Source organism: Ctenopharyngodon idella, chromosome 13, assembly GCF_019924925.1.
Source record: "Ctenopharyngodon idella isolate HZGC_01 chromosome 13, HZGC01, whole genome shotgun sequence".
NCBI classification, from domain to species: domain Eukaryota; kingdom Metazoa; phylum Chordata; class Actinopteri; order Cypriniformes; family Xenocyprididae; genus Ctenopharyngodon; species Ctenopharyngodon idella.
Genome location: NC_067232.1, coordinates 27,539,214 through 27,563,672, shown reverse-complemented (window position 1 = coordinate 27,563,672; position 24,459 = coordinate 27,539,214). Strand labels below are relative to the sequence as shown.

The 24,459-nt window shown below is 38.3% G+C and overlaps 2 protein-coding genes across 2 annotated transcripts in view; one reads left to right on the top strand and one right to left on the bottom strand.

Moving 5' to 3' along the window:
• The first annotated feature begins 5,530 nt into the window (after positions 1–5,530).
• msh6 (mutS homolog 6 (E. coli)) lies at positions 5,531–19,552 on the top strand. The gene is given in 18 exon segments (XM_051916670.1): positions 5,531–5,889; positions 7,996–8,201; positions 8,311–8,486; positions 8,803–9,362; positions 9,364–9,617; positions 9,620–9,805; positions 9,808–9,933; positions 9,936–9,980; positions 9,983–10,420; positions 10,423–10,554; positions 10,557–10,883; positions 10,886–11,356; positions 12,147–12,439; positions 13,925–14,042; positions 14,124–14,213; positions 14,312–14,466; positions 15,605–15,804; positions 19,333–19,552. Coding segments are annotated over 18 exon segments (4,092 nt in total). The 5' UTR covers positions 5,531–5,656; the 3' UTR covers positions 19,415–19,552.
• The window catches only part of fbxo11a (F-box protein 11a), a 30,972-nt gene continuing 26,033 nt past the window's right edge, over positions 19,521–24,459 (bottom strand). The window contains 5 exon segments of the mRNA XM_051916785.1: positions 19,521–20,842; positions 21,781–21,879; positions 21,964–22,072; positions 22,151–22,258; positions 23,894–24,004. Coding sequence (XP_051772745.1) covers positions 20,713–20,842; positions 21,781–21,879; positions 21,964–22,072; positions 22,151–22,258; positions 23,894–24,004 — 557 coding nt within the window. The 3' untranslated portion in view covers positions 19,521–20,712.

Here is a 24,459-nt window from a genome sequence, read left to right as displayed (position 1 = left end):
AAATTTTAAAATAACACATCTTTGCCAGAACCGTTTTAGTCAAAATCTTTATTCAGCGTGCAGATAGCATTGTTTGTTTTTTTGTTAACACAAAGGTTGCAATGTTAATCACAAACCGGGTTGACCTAGAAACCGGAGTAATCGAGATAACAGCTGCCGCTGCCCTTGAACAAAGCACTTAACCTCAGCTTGCTCCAAGAGGTCTGTCCCTGAAATTAGCATACTACAAGTCGCCTCGGATGAAAGCGCTTGGTAAATATCAACCATAAAGCAAATCTCATAAAAGCAAATGAGCTAAACCTCCGACATAAACTCAGCGAAGATGAATTCAATGTCGCCGAAGGTCAGCGTGATGCTGGACCAGGTTAAAAGAGCCTCCTCGTCCACAGGTGCTGATTCCTAATTACCTTCTTTCTGCTGAGACATTCAAGTCTCAGATCTCCAATTAATGCTCAGATTAGCTCTCGTCGCCCTGTCCTTTCATTCTATCTTTCTTTGAAATTTCTTCCCAGCAGGCAGTGGGCTGCGTGGATCGGGAAATGTTTACACTCCAGACAGTGAGATGATGAAGCTGTCTGAGACATGCACATTCACGCTTGGTAAACCCTGAATGCATTGAAATTCTGAACACTTAATTATAATTAATTACGGAGACATTAAGATAAGCTCCTTAAAGATGAGTTTGCTCATTTATTCATCCGTTCCGAGTTACTTTCTCATGCGAACGACTAAAGGAGATGTAAAATGTTTATGATGCCCTTTCCTTTACAACAAAAGTTTAGAAAAGTCAAGTTATATGTTTATATATACTCACAACTCTGAATTTTTTCTCGCAGTTGCGAGTTTATATCTCACAAAATGACTTTTTAAGTAATAAAGTCAAAATTGCGAGTTATAAAGTCAGAATTGTGTGATATAAAGTCAGAATTGCGATATAAAGTCAGAATTGCGTGATATAAAGTCAGAATTGTGAGATATAAAGTCAGAATTGCGTGATATAAAGTCAGAATTGTGAGATATAAAGTCAGAATTGTGAGGTATAAAGTCAGAATTGTAAAATATAAAGTCAGAATTGCGAGATATAAAGTCAGAATTGCGATATAAAGTCAGAATTGTGACATAAAGTCAGAATTGCGATGTAAAGTCCGAATTGATTGATATAATGTCAGAATTGCAAGATATAAAGTCAGAATTGCGATATATAAAGTCAGAATTACGTGATATAAAGTCAGAATTATGTGATATAAAGTCAGAATTGCAAGATATAAAGTCAGAATTGCGAGATATAAAGTCAGAATTGTGATATAAAGTCAGAATTGCGTGATTTAAAGTCAGAATTGTAAAATATAAAGTCCGAATTGCGATATAGTCCGAATTGTGAGATATAAAGTCAGAATTGCGATATAAAGTCCGAATTGCAAGATATAAAGTCAGAATTGTGAGATATAAAGTCAGAATTGCGATATAAAGTCCGAATTGCAAGATATAAAGTCCGAATTGTGAGATATAAAGTCAGAATTGTGAGGTATAAAGTCAGAATTGTAAAATATAAAGTCAGAATTGCGATATAAAGTCAGAATTGCGTGATTTAAAGTCAGAATTGTAAAATATAAGTCCGAATTGCAAGATATAAAGTCAGAATTGTGAAATATAAAGTCAGAATTTTATGATATAAAGTCAGAATTGTGAGATATAAAGTCCGAATTGCGATATAAAGTCAGAATTGTGATATAAAGTCCGAATTGCGATGTAAAGTCCGAATTGATTGATATAATGTCAGAATTGCGATATATAAAGTCAGAATTACGTGATATAAAGTCAGAATTATGTGATATAAAGTCAGAATTGCATGATATAAAGTCAGAATTGCGTGATATAAAGTCAGAATTGCATGATATAAAGTCAGAATTGCGTGATATAAAGTCAGAATTGCATGATATAAAGTCAGAATTGCGAGATATAAAGTCAGAATTGTGAGATAAATGTGACTTGACTTGGAATAGGATCTGGGCCACAAACACAAAGGTGCTGCATTCACCCAGAAACTACAGTTACTGAGATGGCTGCCATACTCCGTCATGACTTAGACCTGGAGTTAAGTGCTTAACTACAGTTTGCTCCATAATTATATTCTCTGCAATTAGTGTACTGGAAGTCATTCTGGCTGAAGCATCTGCCAAAAGGCTGAGAAGCAGAACGATCTGGAGGAAGGAGGAAACTCTCTCTCAACCGTGGCCAGACGCTGTGTGTGTCATTTTGACTGCTACAGGGAAACCTATTAAACAAACAGCAATTAAGCTTCAATGATGCCAGACAAATCCATTTGAGAGAGGAGAGTATTATAAAGCAAGGTCAAATTAAATACACCCTCATAACTGTAATAATTATTATTACTGTTGGCAGGGTACAAAGATAATAACATCATCAGTGAGCATATAAGAATACCTAATAAAAACACATGCACATCTTGACATGACTTGATCGGAGAAAGCAAAAACAGAAACATATGTTGTGATTCGATGCTGATTCAGGCTATAAATTATGACTCATCATCATGGCTTGTGTTATTTTTACCTGTTGTAAAGCTTATGGGGGTTTTCATATCCATATGCCAAAGAGCTCTTTGGACTTTTGTTATTGGACCTGCTTTTCCCGCATACACTAATTGGATCAATTATTAATTTGCCAAATGGAACATTACAGGTTAGGTGCTAAAAGGTGCTGTATCGAGTTTTTCTGTGTGAAAGGTTAAACAAAAAACATTCAATGCCTCATAACAGATAAACACCTTAGACGCTAAGAATAGTCAGAATAGGGAGCCGTAACCACCGCAGGCGACTTAATGAGAGAGTCAACAGAGATTGGAAATTATCCTGACTAAACAAATGACAGCGTGCAGCTGAGAAAGTGTTCACTTTAAAGCACAGCTTGCTACCAAGTCTGTGTTATTATACTTCAGTCTGTCAGATTTAATAATCAGTGTTACTGAACACACCGAAAGTCATGAAGATGAAACCTACACCTCATCCTCCCATAGAAATACACAGAACAGGAGTCTTACAAACACCTCTGCAATTGCTTAAAGGGGTCCTTGATTATGATTTTGCTTTTTTAACTTTAGTTAGTGTGTAATGTTGCTGTTTGAGCATAAACAACATCTGCAAAGTTACGACGCTCAAAGTTCAATGCAAAGGGAGATATTTTCTTTTACAGAAGTCGCTTTTTAAGGACTGGTAGGGACTGCAACGAGCTTCTTCCCAGGTTGGTGACATCACAAACCCAAAATTTACATAAACCCCGCCCCCGAGAACACACAACAAAGGGGGCGAGGCCATGTTGGGCTGCTTTAGAGAAGAGGAAGAGTTGTTGTAGTAGAGTGTTGTTGACATGCCGTCATTTTACGCCGGACTGCTTCACAAACGAGGGTCAATTCAACACAAAAGATTAACATGACGGCACATGCTAGTGGATGAGTTGAATCAACTCCACAGCAACTACATAAATTTATCCACTAACCATTCAGAAACGTCTAAAAGTTGTAACTTCTTCCTGAGTCTCTCCATCAGTGTCGACTCCGGTTTGAACAATGTAAGGCTGAACACCGTTACTGACAATCCTCATTTTGGCTGCGTGAGATTCTCCAGCTTTGCTGTTGTTGAGCAACCGAAGCGCGAGCTGTTAAAGCTCCGCCCTCTTCTGGAAAGCGAGAGCAGCAGCTCATTTGCATTTAAAAGGACACGCACAAAAACGCGTATTTTTGCTCACACCCAAATAGGTGTGAGCAAAAGCAAATAAAACCTATTAGAATTATTACAATTAACAGGACCCCAAAGTCACAGACTTACAGGATGCTTTTAATAGGATGATATCAAAATAATGACCGACCCATCCTACCCAAGACACATGAAGAAAATTATGAGACCATAAAAAGTTTTACAAATCAACACAATTAACAGCTTCTAACCCATCCTGTTGTTCCTGTATTGCATATCCCATTCATATCCATACACTATACAAGTCTGAGAACACTGAAAGATGCTTCAATTTTGCATTACGACTAATTTTATACGTTTTCTCATTACAAATTACCAAAGTAGGAGAACACACTTACATTTGATTCGTCACCTAGATGTTGCAGAATCTCATTTTTACAAAATAACTAACATTTTTTTAACAAATTATGGATCAAAATACTAGAAGAGAAATGTCCGGCCATTTGCTGTGTGATCATGCTAATTTGATGTGGGACGTTACACGGGCTAACACTGCACTCTGCTGACGTAATAGGAAAACTGCATATGTCATAACAATATCTTTCTAGTCCGAATCCATATCTCTTTCAAACTAATATGCTGCCTTCTCTCATACATCAAATAAATAAATAAATACATTTACACGTACTCAAGAGTCCCCTCATGACAAACTTAAAACTGTGGATCTCAAAATAAATGAGGCTTCACGACCCGAGTGGGTCTAATGAATAAATTAATAATATAATAAATAATATAATAATAATATAATAAAGTTTTTCAGTGTCACTATCAGCTGTATCGTCCAAACCCTGGCAGAAGCGGTCACGATAAACTGTGATTGGTCCATTCTGACAGCGCGGAGAAAAGTAACAATACATTTTTCCGCGCTGTTCACAACGGACTAAATCATAGTTTCTATCGTGATTCCAGGACAAGGATTAAAAATATAGTGTTTTTGTGGACGGATTTATTTATGATGGGATTGCATGATAGTAATAGATATAAACAATTAGATTTCGTTCTAGAGCAAAAATGTCTCTAATAAGCAAAAAAGTAGTGCCCTCTTTTCTCATAAGTATGGAATTATTGTTTATTATTTATTTAAAATAATAAATAAGTAAATACATAAGTAAATGTACAAAGAAATATAATTTAAAAAATAAATCCTATTTATACGTTTATTTCCTTATTTATGTATAATTGTATTTTTTCCACTTTTATTTATTTATATATTTATTTTTACATTTCTTTGTCCATATGGTAATGAGCCATATTTTGGCTTTGTACATAAAGTTTCACATTATTTGTATTAATAATTATACAATATAGGCCTAAACTTATTCTTTAAATCGTTACGGACGTGACAAAGTAAAAATAAGGTAATAAAAGTATAAATAATAATTTATTTCTGTTTTTTTACATTTCTTTATATATATTTATGTATTTATTTATTATTTTGGCAGTTTTGGAATTCCATAAATAACAACATACTATTAGTAAACACGCTACTTTTCCCCATTATTTTACATTTATTGTATTTGTTGCTTATTTTTTGTTCTATTAGTCGTTAACATATAAAAACAATGATATATATTCTAACATATTCTAAAAGTATTAATACATATACGCGTTCTAAATGAAAAAAAAAAAAAAACGCATGTCATATCAGCCACGTGGGTAGTGTAAAAGGATACACAGAGGCTCCTATTGGTCCATATTCTCGCGGCGTCACATGACCCTCCTCTTCCCTTTCCGTGTCCACCAGCAGCAGCATTTTCCCGCGAACTCTCAGCTCCACATCAACTCAGCTGAGCTGGACAGTTCTGGGTCTGTTGGAATGGAATATATATGAATTCATTTTTTGCATAATTGAACTCCATATTGCACAACACCCTTTGGGAAACATGGCGAAGCAAAGTTCCCTTTTTAACTTCTTCACCAAGTCGCCGCCTCTGGCAGTGAAGGCCAAATCAAACCCTTCTCCAGTGGAGGCAGATGCAGTGAGCAGATCCAACACCTCACCTAAAGAAGAAGCCAAAGTCAACAGCAAGAAAACACCATCAAAACCTGTCAAATCTCAAGCTAAAGCTGGACATGCGAAACTGTTCGGAGAGAAAGCAGACACTGCAAAGGAGAGGTACAGTAACTGCAACTCTATTTGTGCAATGCAAAGATAATGTACTGGTTACCATGGTGACACCATGTCAGTACTATGGTACAGTAATGGTATCATGTGATGGCAAAATCATGGTACATTGATATACATTCAATAGCACTAACATTTTATTTACAAATAAGTACCATGGTTATTTGGACATGTACTATGGTTTTATCATAGTGTAGGCTATACCACATTATTATTATTTTTCCTTAGTTATATTTAAATGTTCTTTCTGTACACATATGTGTATATGTACCTGAAAAACCACAACAAATTCCTTAAATATGAGTCCACGTGCTACTTTTGCCTGTTTGGCGGGAGACTGTGGAGGAGGCGGATCAAATTTCATTGCGCCTTTCGGGATTTTTTTTTTTTTTTTTTTTCTCTAGCTAGCATTGTCCAATAGGAGCGTCCGTTACAAAAATTCTCCACAGCAACAATCCGTTACTTCGTAGTAAAAGCCGTTACTACAGTTATCGCTAGTTTAAATAATAATACATACATTTTAGATCGATATATACAATATGAGGAGGAAAAGAGTGTAAGATTCCTTAAAGCGTGTTATTTGTTTATTTGTATGATAGTGGTGGCTAATAATACCAAGTTAATTTTATTTTATTGTACAAAAACTGTAGTATTGGAGCATTTAACTGTTACCAGTTGCTTTTTTTTTAATTTTATTAAGCATATGAATTGTTGTGTATTCTTTAAAATGTTATATTTAATGCTTGTATTTAAAGGTCGATCATTGTTTTAAATGTGTTCATACAAACATAGTTATGATACAGTTATTTCATACTAATAGACCCTTTTCACAGTCCGTGATGACGCGTTTTAACGGTCATCAATATCGTAAATCCTGCAGTTATTTATATATATATATATATATATATATATATATATATATATATATATATATATATATGTACTTTTAAAACGATGTTTTATAGTATATTTTACCGTTGCATCAAAAAATAAATAAATAAAAAATAACGCCGCTGTGAGGGTGTTTCTAATACAGCGGCTATTGAAGTGACTGTAAAAAAACATCTTTCTCTCTTCTGACTGCCGTTATCAATTTATCAAAAATGCCGTTACCGTTATTTATTTTTTTTTTTTTGTCCTCTTTTTTGAAAGTTATGAAAACACTATTTTGGAGTTTTTCTTTTGCTATTTGTGCAAATGGAGACTCAATATATTTAATGAAGTCTCTCATTCACCGCTACAAAAGTTTCTAATCACATTCAATCGGAAATGTCCTACTTACCCACTTCTTAAGTCGTGATTACGAGTTCGTCGTGCTTTGTTGTCGGAAAGAACAGGAATAATGGTCCGAAATCGCGTACTGTTAAGTAGGTACTACATTTGAATTTAAATTTACTTCACGACCGCTGAAAAAGTATGTTCTATATATAGTACGAATGCCTGCAGTATGAATGAATTCGGACGTAGTACATCCGCCATGTTGTTACTGTCACATGACCTACCAGCGTCAGTTATGTCCCTTCAACTCCATTAACAAATCCTCTCCCGTGGCCTCATGGGATTGTAAAGTGTCCATCGTATGCGCACTTCAGAATCTCACCGGAAGTCATCCGGGTACTTTTCGCGTACTATATAGTAGAGAAATATTCGATTTCAGACACAGCACATATTTATTGGGAAAATCTTAGTAAACCAAAGTGATATTTAGCGTTCCATTCATTGACAAACATATAAATATTCACAGCGTATTTCGGTGAAATACGGACTATTTTCGCCGTGTATATATAAAACACATGAATTAGAAGCATATTGTATAAATATGCTTTAATGACGGAAAAAGGTGATGTTGCTGAAGTGGAAAAAACTTGTAAAGCATTCCTGTCACAGCAGTAATCGTTCTAGCCTCCGCCATGTTCAAAGTTCAGAGTAGTAAGTGCGACTTGCGAGGGCGTTCATATCCAAATTTTCATCTTGTTGACGAATTCAGAAGGTTAATGGACACGTATGTAAACTATTCAAATATTTAACGTAGCATTCATAAAGTATTTGGACACTTAGGCCAAAATATGTATCACAAAGATTATTGTTTCTCCCCAGAGAACAGTCATCCATGTTTAGTGCTGGCACTCTGGTATGGGCCAAGATGGAAGGACATCCCTGGTGGCCCTGTATGGTTGTTCCTCAACCTCTCACCGGACAGCAGATGAGGGGCCGTGGCCGAGACCAAAGGCTTCACGTTCACTTTTTCGATGAACCGCCAACCCGTGGTTGGGTTAACACAAAATACATAAGAGAGTACCAAGGTGAGCAAGGATTTATTTACAAATTAATGGTAATTAGAATATCAAATATTATTCAAGTGTGTATAATACTTCATTCTGACCTAACATCTTTTCTTGTTATTCTTTCAAGGCTCTGATAGCACAGATGCCAAATCCGGAGGCATGTTCTTCAGCGGTAAGCCTGTTATACGTAAAGCAATGGAGCTGGCAGATGCTGCAATGAAGCAGAGTCCTGAGCAGAGACTGAAGATGTCCGTGTGCATGGATCCCTCAGATGAAGAAGAGGAGAATGATGAGGATATGGAGGTGAGCAAACACTAGATCGAAGTAAATTAATATTCACGTAAAAGATACATTTAGTTTTAAGGGGATAGTTCAACCAAAAATTTAATTTCTCTCATAATTTACTTGTCTTAGTCTTTCCAAACCTGTATGACTTTCTTTCTTCCATGATTTTGAAGAACATTACCATGCAGAATATAGCGTCTACAGGCAAAAACGACACACAAAACTAGTTCATATGACTTATTTGCTGTATTCCAACTCTTCTGGAGTCATGCAGTAGCTTTTCATGAGGAACAGACCGAAATTAAAGTCATTATTTACCTATATTTTATTATAGGTTGAGAAATCAACCATATCGGATGTGGAAATGTCTGAGGAAGAGGCTGAAGAAAAGAAGAAGCCCAGCCGACGTTCATCTCGTGCTGCAGCTGAAAAGAGTCAGAAGTCGAAGCGTCGGCGCATTGTGGTGGCATCTGACAGCGATGACTCCGGTGAGGAGTTCAAACCTGATCAAGCAGGAGGAAGCAGCGACGAGGAAGAGGAGGAGGAGGAGGAAGTGAGTAGCGGGGCTGAGGAAGAAGAAAGCGAGCCGGAGCCCGAACCAGACAGCCCTGTGAAACCGGTCAAGCGCAAACGTCCTTTAGAGAAGCCTGCTAAATCAAAGAGCAAACCAGATACCCCAAAACGAGCACCTGCAACTCTTCCATCCGTGGCGTCCAACACTAAGTCTCGACTCTCTGCTTTCTCCGCCCCGGATAACTTCGAAAGTCAGAGTAGCAGTGCAAATGGGACAGATGGAGGATCTACTGTGTGGGACCATGAGAAACTCGACTGGCTGCAGGACGGCAAGAGAAAGGACGCACAGCGTAAACGCCAATCTGACGAAAACTACGACCCCGACTCTATACGTTCCTGATGATTTCCTGAACAGGACGACGCCTGGAATGCGCCGTTGGTGGCAGCTGAAGTCTGAGATGTTCGATACCGTTCTGTTCTACAAAGTTGGAAAGTTCTACGAGCTCTACCATATGGACGCAGTGATTGGCGTCAACGAACTCGGCCTTACCTTCATGAAGGGTACTTGGGCCCATTCTGGCTTCCCCGAGATTGGCTTTGGACGCTTCTCAGACGTACTTGTGCAAAAGGGCTACAAAGTGCTCGTGTGGAACAGACCGAGACCCCTGAGATGATGGAAGCACGATGCAAAACATTGGCGCGTCCCACCAAATTTGACCGCGTCGTCAAGCGAGAGGTTTGCAGAATCATCACGCGAGGGACACAGACGTACAGCGTGCTTGACGGCGCCCCTTCTGAAACTCAAAGTAAATATCTGTTGAGCATTAAGAGAAGAGCGAGGAGGACAGCGCAGGCCATGGCCACATCTACGGGGTCTGTTTCATTGACACCTCGGTGGGACGCTTCCATGTCGGTCAATTCCAGGATGACCGCCACTGTTCCCGGTTGCGTACCCTGTGGCACACTATTCTCCAGCCCAGGTTCTTTTCGAGAAGGGCAACCGTCAGCTGAGACGTTGAAAATCTTTAAGGCCCTCTTGTCATCCACTTTACAAGAAGGCCTCAATGCTGGTTCACAGTTTTGGGATGCCCAGAAGACCCTAAAGGTCCTTGCTGAGGAAGACTACTTCAAAGAAAGCAAAGCGTCAACTGATGATGAAAAGGGATCAGTGCTGCCTCCAACTCTCAAAGCTATGACGTCCGAATGTGACGCTCTAAGTCTCACTCCAAAGACGGGTTATGAACTCGCTCTTTCGGCCCTTGGTGGCTGTATGTTCTACCTAAAGAAATGTCTAGTGGACCAGGAGCTTCTTTCCATGGGCAACTTCGAGGAGTATGTTCCTGTCGACGTGGAGATGGAGCAGGCTGGAGGAGCGTCTTGTTTCTTTGCCCAGACCCGTCAAAGAATGGTTTTGGATGGAGTGACCCTTGCTAACCTTGAGATCTTCAGAATAGCTCACCGGGTCTTGAGGGAACCCTACTTGAACGATTGGACACGTGTTGCACTCCCTTCGGCAAAAGGTTGTTGAAGCAATGGCTCTGCGCCCCTCTTTGTAATCCATCCTCCATTAGTGACGCTTAGATGCTCTGGAGGACCTGATGGGCGCTCCGTCCCAAGCGACCGAAGTCACCGACCTACTAAAGAAGCTTCCGGATCTCGAAAGGCTACTTAGCAAGATTCACAGCATGGGTACTCCTTTAAAAGGACAGGACCACCCGGACTCACGAGCAATTCTGTACGAGGAGGTCGTCTACAGCAAACGTAAGATCGCTGACTTTCTCGCAGCACTTGAGGGATTCAAAGTTATGAAAGAAATCGTGTCGATCATGGAGCCCGTCGCTGAAGGCTTCCGATCGAAACTGATGCGCCAAGTGGTGCTCCTCAAGACAGAAAACGAAGATGGGCTTTTCCCGACCTCTCGCCAGAGCTCAAACGTTGGGACACTGCTTTCGACCATCAGAAAGCTCGCACCACAGGTGTCATAACTCCAAAAGCTGGCTTTGATCCGGAATACGACCAAGCCCTAAACGGAATTAAAGACTGCGAGAGAGGCCTGCAGGAATACCTGGACAGACAGAAGAAGAGATTGGGCTGTAAGAATCTATCCTACTGGGGAACGGGAAGGAACCGCTACCAGCTCGAAGTTCCAGATAGTGTTTCCGAGAGGAGCGTGCCAGAGGAGTACGAGGTGAGGTCCACTAAGAAGGGCTGGAAGCGGTACTCTACCAAAGAGATCGAGCAGCTGTTTTCAGAGATACAGAGCTGGGAAGACAAAAGAGATGCAGCGCTGAAGGATTGCATGAGAAGACTCTTCTACAATTTCGACAAGAATTACAAAGACTGGCAGACAGCTGTTGAGTGCATGGCAGTACTTGGTAAGAAAAATAAACTGTTTTGTGTCAAATGTTTTTGTTTTCATCAAAACATTTCATATAGAATATCATATATACCACACCAGGTTTTGACATTAACTTTTTGGCTCCTCAGCCACTCTAGCTAGTGGTTTTCCAAAGTTACTAGCCATTGAGCATTTTCCCTGGCCACAATTTTGACATCAATACCATGGAGAAAATCTGCCATATAGATATTTTTAATATTATCTCATAATTTGGCAGCAGGTATATTAGGCTGCTGTCACTTTAAGACCTGACGCACGGATCCATTATACTGTTACACATGCGTTTTCTTTCTCAACTGTTTATCTTCACTTCAAACATAACTGACTGTGTTTACGTGAATACTCTCAGACCGGCATTTTGACATTATTTTGTATGTATTTGACTGTTTAAGCACAATAAGCAGCGAAAAAGAACTCAATTCAGTACTGAGAGGGTGCGCACTTTGGGTGTGAGCACAAAACCTGCATTTGGCGGGTGTTAATATTAAGCCCTGTACCATAATTTACATCAGTAATGCTATATTATTTTCAACTCCTAGCTGAAAATAAGCAGTTTTTTATATTAGACTAGTTTGACTTTTTATTCCTGAATTTTACCTTTTTCAGAATTGTGGACTGTTTTGGACAACAGAAACTGCTCCAAAAGTGGAACATTTTCAATAAAATACCATGCTTGCTTAAAAAAAATTAGTTTTAACTCAATATGTGAAATTGGTACTAGAATAATAATTGGTAAAATGATACATTTCTGTTGTTCTCACCACCAGATGTGCTGTTGAGCATGTCCCGGTACAGTCAGAGCGGCGACGGGCCCATGGTGAGACCAGAGATGGTTCTTCCGGGTGACGGGTCTCAGTCGCCCCCCTTCCTGGATCTGAGAGGGTCCCGTCACCCTTGTGTCACCAAGACCTTCTTTGGTGATGACTTCATTCCCAATGACATCTTCATTGCTTGCCCTAGCGGTGAAGAAGAAGAGGGTCAAGATAACGGTAAAGCACTTGCCCCATGTGTGTTAGTCACCGGGCCAAACATGGGAGGCAAGTCCACCCTAATGAGACAGGTGAGTGTTGGTAATCAGTTTTCAAGATGACAAAAACATTATTCATGGTGTTAATTAAATGTTAATGAAAGTGAGCATTGTTTTTTGGGTGAAAACTATAAAAAACCTAATTCAAATGAATAAAACTGAAATAAAAACTAAAGTCACACTGGTATTACCATTCATTTCTTGTCCAAAATACATTTTACATTTATGATTTTGACAGATCCTTTTATTCCTAAAATTCATGCTCTCATAAAATACACTTTATGAGTTTATGAATTCTTGGGAATTGAATCCTTGACCTTGGTGTTTCCATACTTTACTGTTTCAACTAAAGAAATACAATCCTTAATTTATTTTCAGTTTTAAAAATCCACTAAATCCAGATCTCCAATCTAGTCTGATGTGACGTTCAGTGTTGCAAAGGGAGTAGATGAAATGTTGTGTCTTCAGCTCATGTTTGAAAATAATTATGAATCGACCCAAAATAACTGATTTAAACTGAATCATGACCAAATTTCAGATTTCATTGTGCATGTAGCAAAGAATTGTAATCGAATCATTATCAGAACGAATATTTTCACTCTTACAACCCTAATCACTGAATAATGACTTTGAATGTAGTCAAGAAACATTTAGGCAAACTTTACCCGATAATGTGTTCAGCAGCTGTTCAGGCAGGAAGAAGGATGTGGTCTGAGCTCCTATTTCTGGAAATGCAGGTTTCTACATCATGTTTTCAGAATGTTTAGTTGTTTATGCCTGGAAATTCTGTCAATGAACATAATATTAATGAAACCTTCAAAAATCATGGAAAAGTCTTGGACATTTTTATATTATATAAATTGTTTTAGTAAAGGCAAACTCAAAAGGAGTGTGAAATCTACACATACTGAATTTATGACCTATTAATTGAGAGAATATATGGAATATTTGTACATTTAGGGATTAATTTCTCTCACTGCAGGACTATTGAAGTCTTGATGTTGTTTTTGTGCTCTACTAGAACAGGTTTTCCTGCTTGAATGTTCATTGTTTTCCTCATATTCTCCATTGTTGCAGCTCCTCTCTTCCCAGTCTGTCAGTAACGCTGTTTAGTTCCGTCTCTATGAAGCCCCTCCTTCTGAAAAGCACAATGTGCTCTGATTGGTCGGCTGGAGCAGTGTGTTGTGATTGGTGTGTTTGGGAAATGTCCGCCCCTTACCATAACCGCCAGTTTCAACACACTACTAACTAACTCAACCAGGCCCCGCCCCTTTATTCTGTGTATGAATTATTTAAATGAGGAATATTGTGAAGAAAACTCAAGATTACAATGGAGGCGTTTCAGGGAGTTCAGAAACACTGACACTGATATAGAGAAGAACTCCCGCTGGAGGGACTTTTTCATGCTCAAACAGCAACATTACAAACTAAAGAAAGATGAACATGTAAAAATGCTCAACTCCCTGTTAAGTAGAAATAAAGTAATATGCAGATTCTTTATACGCCCATGTCTTTCAGTGTGGTCTGGTGGTGATCTTGGCCCAGCTGGGCTGTTACGTGCCTGCTGAGAGTTTGCGTCTCACTCCCGTGGACCGAGTGTTCACTCGTCTTGGCGCGTCTGATCGTATAATGTCAGGTAAGTTGCTGCTTGCTTCTTTCCCGTTCAGCGTTCATATGTGTGCTTTACTTTGAATACTTAATCTACCATGTTTTCTAGGTGAAAGTACGTTCTTTGTGGAGCTCAGCGAGACTGCTAGCATACTTTTGCACGCCACCAACCACTCCCTTGTCCTGCTTGATGAACTGGGTAAATTATCTGTTCATCTCACAGTAATCAAATGTAAAGCGACAGTTATGAGAGAATATCTCGGTGTAAACTGAATAAGTGTTCTACTTGAACTGCAGGCAGAGGTACGGCCACGTATGACGGCACAGCCATTGCGAGCGCAGTGGTGAAGGAGCTGTCGGAGAAGATCTGCTGCCGTACCCTGTTTTCCACTCATTACCACTCTCTGGTGGAGGACCACGTCCAGGACCCCGCTGTGAGACTCGGACACATGGTCAGTTTCACCGTCTTCTTCTTCCTACAGAAAGTATCACTTAACTGACCAAAGAAAATACATACTGTGGAAGTACAGCCAGAAGGCATTAAAGGGTTAGTTCACCCAAAAATGAAATTTCTGTTATTAATTACTCACCCTCATGTCGTTCCACACCCGTAAGACCTTCATTCATCTTCAGAACACAAATTAAGATATTTTTGATGAAATCTGAGAGGTATATGACTCGTCCATAGACAGCAATATAATCAACACTTTCAAGGTCCAGAAAGGTACTAAAAACATTGTTAAAAGAGTCGACGTGACTGCAGTGGTTCAACCTTAATGTTATGAAGCAATGAGAATACATTTGTGTGCCTAAAATAACAAAATAATGACTTTATTCAACAATATCTAGTGATGGGCGATTTCAAAACACTGCTTCATGAAGCTTCAGAGCTTTACGAATCATTTGTTTTGAATCAGTGGAGTGCGTATCAAACTGCCAAAGTCACGTGAAGTTTCAAAACACTTATGCCTCGTTTACTGAAATCATGTCATTTTGGCGCTCTGAACCACTGATTTGAAACAAAATATTCGTAAAGCTTCATGAAGCAGTGTTTTCAAATTGCCCATCACTAGATATTGTTGAATAAAGTCGCTATTTTGTTTGTTTTTTTGTGCACAAAATGTATTCTCGTCTCTTCATAACATTAAGGTTGAACCACTGCAGTCACGTCGACTGTTTTAACGATGTCTTTAGTAGCTTTCTGGACCTTGAAAGTGTTGGACGAGTCTATGGACGAGTCATATACCTCTCTGATTTCATCAAAAATATCTTGATTTGTGTTCTGAAGATGAACTAAGGTCTTACGGGTGTGGAACGACATGAGGGTGAGTAATTAATGACTGAAATTTCATTTTTTAGTGAACCAACCCTTTAAGACATTTTATGTTTACATTTCACTGACCCTTCGTAAGCAAGAAAGGTCTTGCGCAATAAAGTCGACATGAATTAAAAAATGGACCGTATTTATTTAAGTCTTTCAATAATTTGGCTTGGTTCACCTATAATTTGCTTCCCCAGGCCTCCCATTCGATAGGAAACAGCAAAGCACTGTGAAATAAGTGATTGTGTTTACATTTGTTTTTGTCTCAGGCCTGTATGGTGGAGAATGAATGCGAGGACCCCAGTCAGGAGACCATCACTTTCCTCTACAAGTTCATCGGTGGCGCGTGTCCCAAAAGTTATGGCTTCAACGCAGCCCGCTTGGCAAACATCCCGGAGGAAGTCATCCAGTCCGGACATAAGAAGGCCCATGAGTTTGAGAGGAGCACCGTGTCTCTCAGGATATTCAAGTAAGACACTTTATGAACCGTGTTCAGATTGGACCATTTTGCGTTGTGACGTTTTCATGACGATTAAGCACATTTTCCCCCAAAATGATCAATATAATCTGTTTGGGCACACTTCATTAAAGCTGCTGTCCATAACTTTTTTTAGTTAAAAATGATCCAAAATCAATTATTAAGCAAGTACATAACCAATCAGTGCTCATCTTCTTACCTTAACCTGATTCACAGCGGTAAGCTTGTAATAATGTTTTCTAATTTGAGTGGTTCGGGTCGGTTTCTGTGGGAAATACGAGTTTGCCTTTGTTCGTTTTTGCGTCATTAATGTCTGGATAAAGGAGTCCCGTCTAGTAGGCTATATCGCGTGTGTGGCTGGAATAATTAAATTTGTCATTTTGATGGTGACCTGTAATCAAGAAAGTTCAAAACGAAAGTCATCACTAACAACTTGTGAATCACCAGCAGTAAGACTTCAGAGTGACTGAAATTAGATTACATACGTGGGATTACACGGTACTTACAAAATATTTGTATTTCAACGAGCTCTAACGAACATTTAATTGCTTTTTGAGGTTAAACGAACAATATCTTTCAAATAAATTCGAATGGGATAACGCTTAGACTGTACAGAAATTGAAATCTACGGGTAACGCTAATACACACTAAATAGGACAATACAATTTGAGAACAAAGTATAACAATAATAAATATAGCTGCGAGCAGCAGTTATCGGGGTTTCGGTATTTCACGGCCTTTAAGCACATGCGTAAAAAGGTATAAAGGTTTTAATTAGCAAGCCCATAACCATCTCCATATAGATGGAAAAGACCATTTACAGCAAATACAGCTAATTTATCATAGGAAATATATAGTTTTTAAAGTTTTTAACAGTTATCGAGGTTGAGCCAGAAACCTAGGACTAGTTCGCCAAAGTTGGTTTTTGAAATAATCTCCAATATTTAACGAACGATTCGATGGACAGCGGCGATCCTAGAGGCAAAGTTGCTCAGAATGAGGAGTTCTTCCATGTGGTATGAATGTTTCACATGAATAATATGAAGGCGCCCCCCGGTGGACAATTTCTTTTGAATTTCTCACAAGCCTCTAGGGCTGTGAGTCAAACATGCCGAGCAAGTTTCGTTCCGATCGGCCTCCGTTAACCTTGTCCGATAGCTGCTCAAACTTCATTGGCCGATGACGGCCATGTTTTTCGAGATACGTCAACGTCCTCATAGACAGTCACGGCCCCTCGGATGAAGACGCTGCAATGACAATTTAAGTTGATCAGACTAACGGTGAAGTAGTTATTGCCGTTTTCAGGTTTATTACCTGTTATAGCGCCACCAAGTGGTCAGTCGCTGCATCCTTTTTCACGCAACCACAGAATGAGCTCTTACATAGGTGTGCCAAGTTTGATGAAAATATCTCATTTTGTTCACGAGTTAAAGCCATTTTAGTAAAAGTGGCTCCACCCACTTTGAACATTTTGGCGGCCCCTAGGGACCTTGAATCAAAATTTAAACCTTTTTTTGATAATTATTGACAATCAGACTTCAGAGAATCTCGCTGCACTGGTTTGGTTCTGATCAGTTCGATAACCTAGGACTAGTTCCCAATCCGAATCCAAGCGAATCTATCCGCCTTGAGTCAAGGATTCCAACGATATAAAACACTTGAGTCTACGCCTAACGGTTTAGGAGTTATGTTATATTAGGAGATACTTTTCACCGCTGTAGCGCCCCCGTCAGGCCGTTCGGGGCGAGCCTTGGTGACATTGTAGACAGTGTGAGTACTACCAGCCCTCAAAGTTTCAAGTCTCTACGACGTACGGTTTGGTCTGTCCGATCACTTTTAGGGGAGAACGCTGATCCTTGTATGCGCACACGCGAAACTCTGTATATTTTTTTATTTTACAATTAAATTTTTTTATATTTATAATTTCCGGTTTGTGTATACTAAAACCTGTTTCGTTTGTGCTTCACTGCGTATGAAGAAAGCAAGAGTATGGATGCACATGAATCAAAGATCTATTTACTCAAAAGTTTGCAGAAAATGCGAGTATGGATGTGCATGAATTAATAACGATCTGTTTGCTGAAATGTGGCTTTCGTAGGGCAGTACATCACGGACTTATGTCGCTTTAAAGCGTTCTCTGTGACGGCCGGGAAACCGCGACATGAATGGGCTGATGGCTGTGTGCATTGATCTTTTTGCCAAGTTAAAAAAAGGCTGATACAGTAAAAAGTGCTCAAAATGTGGCTTTTGTTAGGGCAGTGCGTCATATTTCAAGGACATAACTTTGTGGCAATTAAGAAATCGCGCTGGGAAATGGGCTGTGTGCACTGTCATAATGCCACGTTTATTGGTTCATGAAACATTGGTACAGTAAAAATGAAAAAATTTGGATTTCGTTAGGGCAGTATAGGCTAATAGGCCTACTATATTGTTCCATATAAAAGTACTGGAACTGTTAAATGTAGGCCTACTAAAATGTCGTATTTCACAAGATCAAACGCCCCTTTATTAAACCACTTTGTTGGATTTAACGCATCCTTACAGGTGGCAGAGAAATGCTTGTTTTCTTCATTCAGTTCTGACAGCGCTCATTGCGAGCAGAGCCATAGACGTAAAGGACTTTAAGGGAGGCACATGTTTAAAAAATTTTTTTTAAATAAATTAGCTGGATTCATCCTAGATTAACTGGTCTAAGAAAGCCAAATTTTGAGCAAATACAGCTTATTAATTCATGTGCATCCATACTGTAGCTTTCTTCATAGGCAGTGACGCACAAATGAGACGGGTTATAGTATACACAAACCGGAAATTTTAACACGTGCGCACGTGAAACTGTTTTTTTTTTTTTTTTTTTTTAAGGTCCCTTTAGGGGCTCCATACCACTGGTAGCATGATTTATTGTAAAAAAAAAAATTTCAGTTGGTCAGAACAGAAGTGGCAGACATGTTACTTGCTTGTTCAGATGACATTTTCCAGTGAAACTTGCGCCGTATCTTCACTGGACGCGCCTGTTGAAAAGCATTTGTCCTTTGTGTCAGTACAACATAAATAGAACGAGACATCAGTTTATTGTCGGAGATGTCGCTCGTCTTGCACCACGTCATCACTGATAACAATGGGCGCCTTTTGTCGCGCCGCTCGCGTCCGGTGTAAATACGGTGTTATTATTTTGGACGTACTTCCAAGATGTAGTATCTAATTCTGAAGTACAGTTAATATCCAGACTGGTGCATGACAGACGTACACCTCAGAACATTAGATTCGTCTGCGCTGATGCACAACCCACGTAAAGAAGATCATTCCACAAATAACTGCAATCGCAGGTTTCAAACAGAGATGGCGACAAAGAGGCAAAACTTACAACTGTGATTAATGTGAAAAGTTTCTCAAGTACCAAAGCAGCACATTAAAAGGTTTTCTTAGTCAACTCTGGAGTCATGGCGGGGGGGAAAAGTTATTTCAGTAATTTTAATGTTTTGATTTTACTTAATTTATTTACAGTGTTATTTCTTTTGACAGGAAATTGTGCTCATTCGCTGAAGACTCCACCGCTGATCGTGAGCAGTTCACCACACTGGTTCAGATGATCGGCAGCCTGTGATGGAAAACGTTTCGTTTTTGTTTGTTTCCAGTATTTCTGTTCACAATTCCATGAGTTATTTTTTTTTTTGCCACATAGAAAGCAAGCAAGCATCTCACTACTGAAATGATCTAATAAAGTTTATTTTTAAAAATGTAACACGTTCCTCTTTGACTAGGAAATTAAACTTTTGATTAATTACTACCAGCTACATAATGGTTATTGAGTACTTCACAATATATTAAGTCTAGATGTCATGGAACATGCATACAATTCAGGCTGTATGAGAACCCACGGTCACCAAATACAGTTGGATGGAGGGGGGAAAAGCACAAAAAAAAAGCTGTACAGATATTCCTCAGAGCTTCAAATAAGCAAGAAGCCTCTTAAAAATCTCCAGCAATGTCACTTCCTCTCGCACGTCAACTCACTCGGAGTGAAATGGCGCGAGAACGCCATGCTTTCGCAAGTCTGGTGTCTTGCGTAACCTTTTTTTAATCTATCCTGATGTCGTCCAATCAGGATAAAGGGGCGGGGATTATCATTTAAATCACTTGGGCCAAATCGTTCCCACTTGGACGCTTTCCTTTCACACTCAAAACATTGCTGGAGAATACTTAGTGTTTCTTTCTCTTCTTTTTTTTTTTCATCCTCAAATCTCTTTCACAGAAAGAACATACATCCTGCGACATGAGAACAAATACAGCAATCTAAGGTATAAACAACCCCAAAATTAATATACTTAATAAAATAAAAAGACATTCAAGTACATTTAAGATTTTTGCTTGAAAATACAAAACTACATGAGAAAGCATTAAAATCAAACCTCAATAACTCAACATCTTTAAAAAAAACAAAACCAAAACTGAAGTGCTGGGTCATTTTTTTTTCCCCGTACATATACAAGAGTGCGGTGACGGCTGCTTGGAGAACAGGTGCATCATGGGAAGCATTGTGAGTCTATTCGCTCTAGGTCCGTTTCTCTCGTATGTGGCTCAAACCACACTCTTCACCGTCCTCGTTTACCATCCGTCATCCCACAAATCCTGAGTCGCCACCTTCCCGAATCCCGGTGCGTGATCCGAGAGCATCGCAACCGCTTGCAACAACGGTAGGGAGAAACAGGATCACAGAGTGACTGTGTTTGCATTTGTTAAATAGAAATGTTTCCTCTGTCCACGTTTACACAATGCTTTCTTTTTTAAAGAGTTTCTCCTTTTTTTTTTTTTAATAAAATTGAATTATTTCTAGCGTGTAATCTCATCTGCACTGGACTGAGCACACAGAGTCTGTAGGTCGGGACGGGCCGGCGCTCTGCTTCAGTTGTGCTGCAGCGTGTTGGACTCTATAGGAGGGGCCGAATCGTACAGCGTGTCTGTGTCGTGAGTCGGCTCTCCGGCTAGTGTGCACGGGTTTGACAACGTCCCTGCGCCGCAGTCACAGAAAAACCTGCAGACAAACACATTCGATTAGTAAACTATGAAAACTGTTTGCAGCATTGATGATAATCAGAAATGTTTCTTGAGCAGCAAATCATCATATTAGAATGATTTCTGAAGGATCATGTGACACTGAAGACTGGTGCTGAAAATTCAGCTTTGATCACAGGATATAAATTACAAATATATTCACATAGAAAACAGTTAATTTGAATTGTATTTCCCTATTTTAATGTATTTTTTATCAAATAAATGCAGTCTTGGTGAGCAGAAGAGACTTCCTTAAAAAAACAATACAGTATTGAGAATCTTTTTTTTTTAATTTTCTTTTAAATTTGCATATGTATACTATAATGATAATACAAAAAATAGTCAATCTGTACTTAATTTAATAAAAAATAAAAAAAAAAAAAGATACAGTTATGATAATTAGCCAAAACAAGGTCGGTTTGCATCAAATTTAAAAATGTTTGGATCATATTTTACACACACAAAAAATATATAATTATGTTTCTTAAAATGTAATAATAATTATAAAATAATTATAGGGTGATTTTTAAACATTTTTAGATCATATTTTTTATGTATGTATATACACACACACACCAATAATTTATGCTGATTAAAAAAAAAAAAATCCAAATACAATGTTATATCCAAAAATTGTTACTGTTATAGATGTTTTTGCATGTGATGACAGTTGGAGAGAAAATGTGCTCAAGCAAATGTCACAATTAAAAATATATATAAATGGCCCTTTTTATTATAATTTATAAATCGGCTGATTCCGATTCCTGGCCGGTTGATCGGTGCATCTCTATTAGAAACGTCTCTTTTTCCCACATTTCTTCCAAAAAAACATTCCTTAAAAATAGGCTTCTCTAATGCAAAATTTTTAGTAATAAATGCAAAGCAAACTCATGGTAAGATTTGAAGGGCATGACTGACCTATCATGTCTAATAAATTCTACGTCGTGCCCTTGATGGCATTTCTTGATGCAGTTCACACAGATGGCGTTGCGGTCTGTGGTGTTACAGGTGTGACACCTGCACGGAAAAACAGAGCAGTGAGAAAGCAGCCGCTGAAGTTACACGCAAACAGTTCAAATGGACATTCCTGAGGAGCGTTACCTGTAAAAATCGTGCATTGGATAGCTGGTGTAACTGGAAATCTTGTACAGGCACTGACCTCTGCTCACCGCTTTCTCAATGGCATCCTGATTGTTCATGATTTTGTTGTCTGTGAAGAAGATTAAAGGGGAACGCGGTTCATTTCAAGTTCATTAAAGTGAGCAGATTCAAAACGTTCTCAGTTTACCTTTCATTGTGACGTTGACACCAGATGCAAGAAACAACCCACCGAAGCGGTTGTTGAAAATCTGATTGCCTTCTAATGTCGCCGTTGCGTGATTTGTGATCTCAATACCTGCAAACAGCAATTATTTGCATATAATGAATATTTAATATGCATCTCATATCTGTATGATTCTGTGAAAAAGCATTTTCATTGTCATTTCAAGCTAAATCAATTCTCCATATCGATTATTCAGAGTGATATCTGCTGATAACGATACCGATAGTTTGTGAGTTCTGCCTTTTATACCTTCTTTTAAATTAATGATAATTTCATTATGATTAATAATTAATCATTATATTTTGAAAAAAAACTTTATTCTCTCCATTTCATCAACTTGTTTCAGAGTAACTGGTATCAGTTATAAACAAACACATTACTCAAATTAATATTAACACACATTAACTAAATTCTGAAGATTAAATTAATATTTCTTAACTCTCTGAATGTTAGTCATTCATATGATTACTATTAATATTGAACATCAATATTATATATATATTATATATATATTATATATATCGGCCCTCACTATCAGCTGTTTTTAAACTATATAATTTGCTTTTATTGGCCGATATATTGGTGCATCTCTAATAAATATCAATATATGCCCACACAAATCTGCAGAAAAAGACACTAAAAATGTTTACTATAGAAAATCATGATAACAGGGCTGACAATCCTAACAAAACATAAGCGATATTTGTTTATCCACATGCTTCCTGTTCACTTCATGTCATCGTTTGTTTTACATTTACAGAATAGTGCATTATTTTAAATTCTACTTAAGATGGTAAAAACACTGATGCGTAATCTGAGGACACGACTTCAAAAATTAAAAAAAACAAAAAAAAAAATAAATAAATAAAAAATTAATGGCAGTGCAATAAATACTATCATGTATACATCCAAATGCACTTTACAAGTCATTTTGTACTCACTGTTCTTAGAAATGTCTTTTTTTCCCCTAGGGATGCACCGATATGAAAATATTGACCGATACCGATAACCGGTAATTCTTTATATTTGAAAGCCGATAACACACACATATATATTATATATATCCTTTTTGAGAGCCTGATTACAAAAACAAAAGTTTCACCATTAAATCCATGTCCCAAACACACAAATAATGTTCTCATTATAATTTTATGTAGCCTATATGACAGACTTGCGCTGTACGTTGTACTTGACTATGATTTCAATCATATTTCAAGCAATTCAAAACAACAGTGCGCATCTGAAGTGTCTCAGCTGGAGGAAATAATCCATTATTTATCGGCTTTAATATATCGGCCAAATTTTCTTATCGAACCGATAACAGTAACATTAAAATATATTGGCCGTTAACAGATATGATGGTCGTATATCATGCATCCCTATTTTTTCTCCCACATTAATACAAATTTGAGGAGAAAACATGCTTAATTGTTGTAAAAAAAAAAAAAAAAAAAAATCTTAATGATCCTACAATAGGCTCCGTGCAAAGTAATATATTTTTTTTAATAATAAATGAAAAGCTTTTCTGAAAATAAATAAATAAATAATAATAAATTGTACAAAGAGCCTTTATGTAAATTTTTCTTAATTGAAAATGTGCATATTTGCTAATACAGAAATGGAGAAACCTTTAAAAATTAAATAAAAGTTCAACTGATGTTTAGAAAAGACCTAAATTATGTACGTCTAAAAAAAAAATGACTTTACCAGCAGCAAATCCGTCGAATATCCTGTTCTTGCGCAGCACAGGGTGACTGTTAGTGCTAATGAGGACTCCCGCCTGGGCGTTCCTGAAGATATCGTTCTCTTCCAGCAACCCTACAACATACAAACTCAACATCATGATGCTGAAGTGCACACACCTGCTCAGTACTTCACACTGTCAGTTCAAATCCCATTATTCGTGTATCCGACTGGAATCTGATCTAAATTATTGACTGTCCACACAGAGTATCGCAACTGTTCAGATTTGATTTGCGTGTCCCGTGTCACTCTTTAGTTTTCCGGAATATCTGCATGACGCTGCATTGGTAGGCATTCGCCAAAAACAACTGCAATATGGAGGGGTTTGCAATACAGATGTTGTCTTATTTACTGGGAGTGATTCTAGCGAACCAGCAGCTCACATAACACCCAGTACTCTCATCTGTCCTTTTTGGGAGATAAAATGAAACTAACTGCTGATTCACTCGCTCTCTTGAGAGCATAGTTTTATATATTTAGAAATAAAGAGCTATGTAGTGCAATCATTCAACAAGACAGCGTCAGCTCCA